General features: G+C 35.4%; 1 protein-coding gene across 3 annotated transcripts; it reads left to right on the top strand.

The window, feature by feature from the left end:
- The first annotated feature begins 648 nt into the window (after window positions 1-648).
- On the top strand, window positions 649-3,962 carry LOC110868026 (B3 domain-containing protein Os01g0234100). 3 transcript variants are annotated; one of them, XM_022117106.1, is made up of 7 exons: window positions 649-960; window positions 1,031-1,120; window positions 1,934-1,965; window positions 2,035-2,182; window positions 2,264-2,470; window positions 2,617-2,731; window positions 3,084-3,962. In XM_022117106.1, exons 1-7 carry the CDS (start codon window positions 793-795, stop codon window positions 3,803-3,805), a joined length of 1,482 nt encoding a protein of 493 aa, XP_021972798.1. In that variant the 5' UTR covers window positions 649-792; the 3' UTR covers window positions 3,806-3,962. The 3 variants fall into 3 exon arrangements, with proteins under 3 accessions (XP_021972798.1, XP_021972800.1, XP_021972799.1); XM_022117108.2 differs by having other exon boundaries at window positions 3,114-3,943; XM_022117107.2 differs by having other exon boundaries at window positions 680-960; window positions 1,031-1,115; window positions 1,932-1,965.
- Window positions 3,963-5,484: the final 1,522 nt, after the last annotated feature.

Raw genomic sequence — 5,484 nt, 5'->3', positions numbered from 1 at the left:
AAAGAAACTATTCATAAGCTTCTAATTTAATTTTAAAAATTTAATTAATTAATAATAAAATAATAATAATAATAATAATAATTTAATAATTAAGAATTAAGAATTATTAATTAATTAATTAATATATTTATATTATATTATAGGGTAAGGATAGTGTAAAAAGGGTCTAAAGTGTGAGAAGTGTATTATAACACTATATATAATACTATATAACACCATATAAACACCGTATAACAATATGTAACACCATATAATACCATATAACACTATGTAACAGTATATATCATTATATAACAAATATAACACTATACATCTATCATAGACATGCTATCAGACAACCTATAGTGTTATATTTGTTATATAATGATATATAGTGTTACATAGTGTTATATGGTATTATATGGTGTTACATATTGTTATACGGTGTTTATATGGTGTTATATAGTATTATATATAGTGTTATAATACACTTCTCACACTTTGAGCACTTTTTACAGGATCTTCTACCTTATATTATATTTATTATTATTATTATAAAATAATTATAATTATAATTGTAATATAATATAATATAATTATAATTATAATTATAAAATTATATTTATAATTAAGTTTTGCTTAAAATCAGGTAGTTTTTATTATTTTTCTATAAACCAAAATGAAGAATCTTTTCTAACCTTTTTCAGACAGAAAAAAGTAGTTGGTTCAATACTCTATTATGACATTGAACAATCCAAGTGTGTGTTGTTGAGTTCTTCTCCTAATCCCCCCAATCTCCCCAATCTTTGAGCAATGGAAGCAACTCCAATAAACAGTAAACCATCTTCTGATTTTCCGCTCGCTGTTGTTGAACTCAAAACCCCCAATTTACCGGAAAACAACGGTGTCACAATCGCTCAGCTTCCCCCATCCTCTAAAACATCTCCTCTTGCTCCGTTAACACCGTCACCTGAACTTTCGGTCTCACTCTCTCTATATTTTCTTATTTTCCATGCGAATTTTGGTTCACTCATGGTTAGATCTGGTGCAGGCCAAACTAAAACGCAAACGCTTGAAGCCCGAGAGACTCGAGTTTTCTTCAATTAAAGCGGAGAAGAAACGCTTGTCTTCCAAAAATAAGGTTTCTATTTAAGTTTCCTTTTCTTAAATTGTTATGCGTTTTATAACTATTTTATACCTGATTATTATTACTGGAAAAACTTCATAACTTGAAATGTACATGTTATAATCTTGATTAAAGATGAAAAACAGGACGGATCTAAACTACAATCATGAAAATTGAGTCAAATAAGTTCAGGAAATTTGGTTCTACTTAAGGAATTTAGGGTTGAGAGTCCGTCTTTCCCGTATCATGTATAGAGATGGCAAACGAACCCAAAACCGAAGAGCTCAACCAAAAGATTAGTCTGGTGGATGAGGTAGCCAATTTGGTCTATAAACCCCGCATTTGCTACCCATACTACAAATGTGGGATAAGTCTCATACCATGCAATGATTTTGTCTGTAACATAATCTAGCTCTTGTGTCTTTATCTACAGTGGCGGATCTAAGAACTTTTTTTTACTGGGTTCCTTTTGGTAGATTCTCACTAATTCTTACTATTTTTTTTCCAAATCATACGAGGTTCTCACTAATTTTTCTAAACCGAATGGGTTCCTGGGAACCCACAAAAGTGGCCTAGATCCGACCCTGCTTATCTAGATAAACCATGTAGTAAAAGTAATCCATATTATGTTCGTATTTGTACTCTCATTAGTTTTATGTTTTAGATTATTTGTCTTGTCTCAAAAATGTGTTGTTAACTAAAGTGGTTCGGATTTTATATTAAAAAAAACTCATGAATTAATTGAGCATGACCGAATTGTTTTGATTTTAAGCAATCTCAGCCATCGTGATACATACGATATTTACATATTACTTTTCTTATGTACAGGTGGTACGTAATCCTTCAAAAAAGCGTTTCAAGTAAGTTTTTCTTCAAAATTTTCATCTCTTCATTTGATAAAATATATGTTTATTAAATTTTACATGCAGTTTGGGAAAAGAAATTGACGCTAAGGCCCCGGTGGAAGTCTCGGAAACTTTGACTCGAGCAAGAGAGTTTCAATCGACCCTTGGAAATGAATACCCTAGCTTTCTAAAAATAATGCTCAAATCACACGTTACTATGTGTTTTTGGATGGTAATTCGGTAGTTTAATTTTTGTTTTTGATATAGACGGACTTCATGCACAAAATTTGACAACATACACTCCGGATTGCAGGGCGTTCCGTTGTCTTTTTGCAGATCGTTTTTCCCAAAGCACGATTGTTTGATGGTAATCGAAGATGAAGATGGAAAACAATCTAATCTCAAATTCCTTGCACACAAGTTTGGGCTTAGTGCAGGGTGGAGACAGTTTGCAATTGGACATAAATTGCGCGAAGGGGATGTTTTAATCTTCCAGTTAGTTGAATCTTGCAAATTAAAGGTTGTAATCGTGTTCTTTTTCATATGTGTATTTTCTTAATACACTCTGCGTGGTCTTGTTTATGATGAACACTCAAAGCATTCCTTGTTCCTGAACCACACTATGAAGGATACTTTATACATATAATCTCAGTTTTCAATTTGTAGGTTTACACTATAAGAACAAATGATTCAAAAGATGTTGATGGTGAAGCTGTTAATGTGATAAACCTTGATGAACACGAGGAACAACACATAACTCCTGAGCAACACATAACTCCAGGTTTGTCAAAGATCATCAATGCAACTAGACGTGTGAGATTTTATATGTTGTTTGTGAATTGAACGATTTGGGTTATGTTTGATGTCTGACAAGTCAAACATGTAAAGTAAAAAAAGAACTCAAAAGAAATTGGTCAAAAGAGATTAACACTTGATTATTTGAAGAAAATTTTAAAAAAAGGTGGCAAAGGTGTTTTGAGTCGACCAACCCGTCACGTTCCTTATAATTATTACTCATTTGACCCAAATCCGTTTGACCCATTACCCAACCCACACGTTTCGTCACTCACCTCTAGATGCAAGTATGCACTTCTCTATATCGTTTTATATTACTTCACCTTGTGCCTTCACAGCCACAATTAAGACATATTATAAACCCGAAGGAAGAAAGTGTTCAAGTTCAAGTTCTATTCCCTTGACCAAAATCAAAAGGAAGTACAAAAGGTCTAAACCGCCTACTCAGCTCGACAGCCACCAAACAGACCATCCTGTGGTCAACTCACAAGTTCAAGAAGGCCACCCGGAACAAAATCTTTCGCTAAAAGATGTCAAAACCTTCTCAGACTTTCACATCATGGTCAACAAAGAGTGCATTGACTCAGAGCTTTCAGAAGAAATCCGTTTGGATTATTACAATCTCTGCATTGGGAAAAAAGAAATCCTTCACGATAATGTTCGTGAAGGCTTGTACTATAAGTTAGTGGCGGGTGTGATTGGTGAAACTGTAAACATAGCAAATATGATAAGAAAGTGCAAGCTCACCACCACGAAGGAAGAATTCGATGCATGGGATAGCGCCCTGGAATCTTTTGGGCTTATAGGAATGAAAGTCGGGTTCTTACGCGATAGGATACGCGAACTCGCAAACCTTCCATTTGAATCTGAAGATGCAAAAAGATATATGGAGGCGAAAGAGGAACGCAACCGAAATGCGAATGAGATTAAGGTTTTGAAAGCGAAGATGGTGGAATTACATGAAAGTAATAAAAGGATTGATGAGGTTATGAGTGGATTGAAAGAGAAAGCTAAGAGGTATAAGATTGAGTTCCAGAAAAAGGTTGATGCACCATGGTAGCATTAGTAAACCAGTAAAGCAAGCTATGGTAGTCATGTTAGACTTATAAATATTTTGGTGTTATGTGAATCATGTAGGTCTTAACTTTAATATGGAGGGTCCTTCTGTAATAATAACCCAGACATTTGTTCTATCTAAGATTTGGTTTCTAGAATAACAGTTGTTGAACGTGTCGTTTGAGTCACCAACAACTCAGGATTGAGTCGACGATAATATGAGCCGAGACAGCTAGACTCGATATTTAAAAATTTAAGCTCATATTTGACGTTCCTTCTGCTCGAACCAGCTCGTAGATCTACGAGTACAATTGTCTATGAATTTCCAGGTAATAGTATTCGTAAGCTTTTTCTATATTTGCTTTAAATAGCACTTCGTTAACTTTTGACCTCCTCATCCAAGCTATAGTCTCATTTAGAATAATTGGAACATCAAGAATGCTCAGACCCAACACAAAAGCCGTTTTCGCTTGTGACACCAAGGACCTGATCACACTTTTCAATCGGTTTGCTACAACTTTTGACAAGACTTTATTTATACAACCAACAAGACCGATTGGACAGAACTTTGTAATGTATAATGGGTCTTTGGATTTTGGAATTAAAACAATAAAGGAAGAGAAATAACCTTGACTTAGACCATCCGTATTGGTCACCGCAGTGGTTTAGTGTTTTTTTCCTTCAAGTGACGTTCACTTTATCAATTGTAGTAGTGATGAGACATGTAAAATTAATGGGTTTGGAATTGAAAAAAGTTGTATTGGTCAAGAGAATCATCAACCAATCACTCTTGCACTTCGTGGTTCAAACCACGTACACCCCTCCCCCCCCCCCCCAAAAAAAAAAAAAAAAAAAGAGGAGGGAGTGGTATTGAGCACGTAGTTGCATGTGATTTGGCCAACCGCATACCCACTACGGATGATCTTAGCGTATTCGTGGTGCAAACCACGTACAACCCTCTCCCCCCCCCCCCCCCCCAAAAAAAAAAAGTCAACGAGGAGGGTGTGATGTTGAGCATGTAGTTGCATGTGATTTGGCCAACCACATACCCACTATGGATGATCTTAGAGTAGCGGATCATAGAACTCAGTGAAGAAATTCAAGAAGTCCAGCTTTAGACCACACGGCATGGAGGAGCTTGAAGATGGAGCATTATACGACACGTGGACCACGCGTCAGAACGTGGCATGGTGCTAAAACGGACGGTGTGGCCCGGGGCGTGGAGACGTGACGTTTTTTGACACGTGGCATACACCTTTTACGAGGATGCATAAAAATACGAAACGTGTTCTATAAATGGTTTCTTTTATTATATAGTATAGATTCAAATTATATAAAATGTATTAAAATTTTATAAAAACATTACTAGTAATTAAACAAATGTAGGTAATAATCAATACAGAAAATTAAATTTTATAAAACGTTACATAAAATTAAACATTACCTAATATTAAAATTAAAAAACACATAATTTAAATAAATAATCTAATGATTTCCCACACCGAGACGAGCTTGAAGTCACGGTGGTGCTCGTGCCTAAAGTTGATGAGAGCCGCTTGAATGATGTCGTCCTACCCGAGGTCACCACCCTGTGACCCACGACTTGCAAAGTGAGATATCTTCTTCTTCGGTCCACGCAACGGTTGCCATCCTCGGTTTTTTTTAAGTGGAAATGGTCAAGAG

The sequence above is a fragment of the Helianthus annuus genome, chromosome 9 (assembly GCF_002127325.2).
Source record: "Helianthus annuus cultivar XRQ/B chromosome 9, HanXRQr2.0-SUNRISE, whole genome shotgun sequence".
In the NCBI taxonomy this organism is placed as follows: Eukaryota; Viridiplantae; Streptophyta; class Magnoliopsida; order Asterales; family Asteraceae; genus Helianthus; species Helianthus annuus.
The sequence above is the reverse complement of the archived record's forward strand: the minus strand, read 5'-3'. Positions and strand labels throughout refer to the sequence as shown.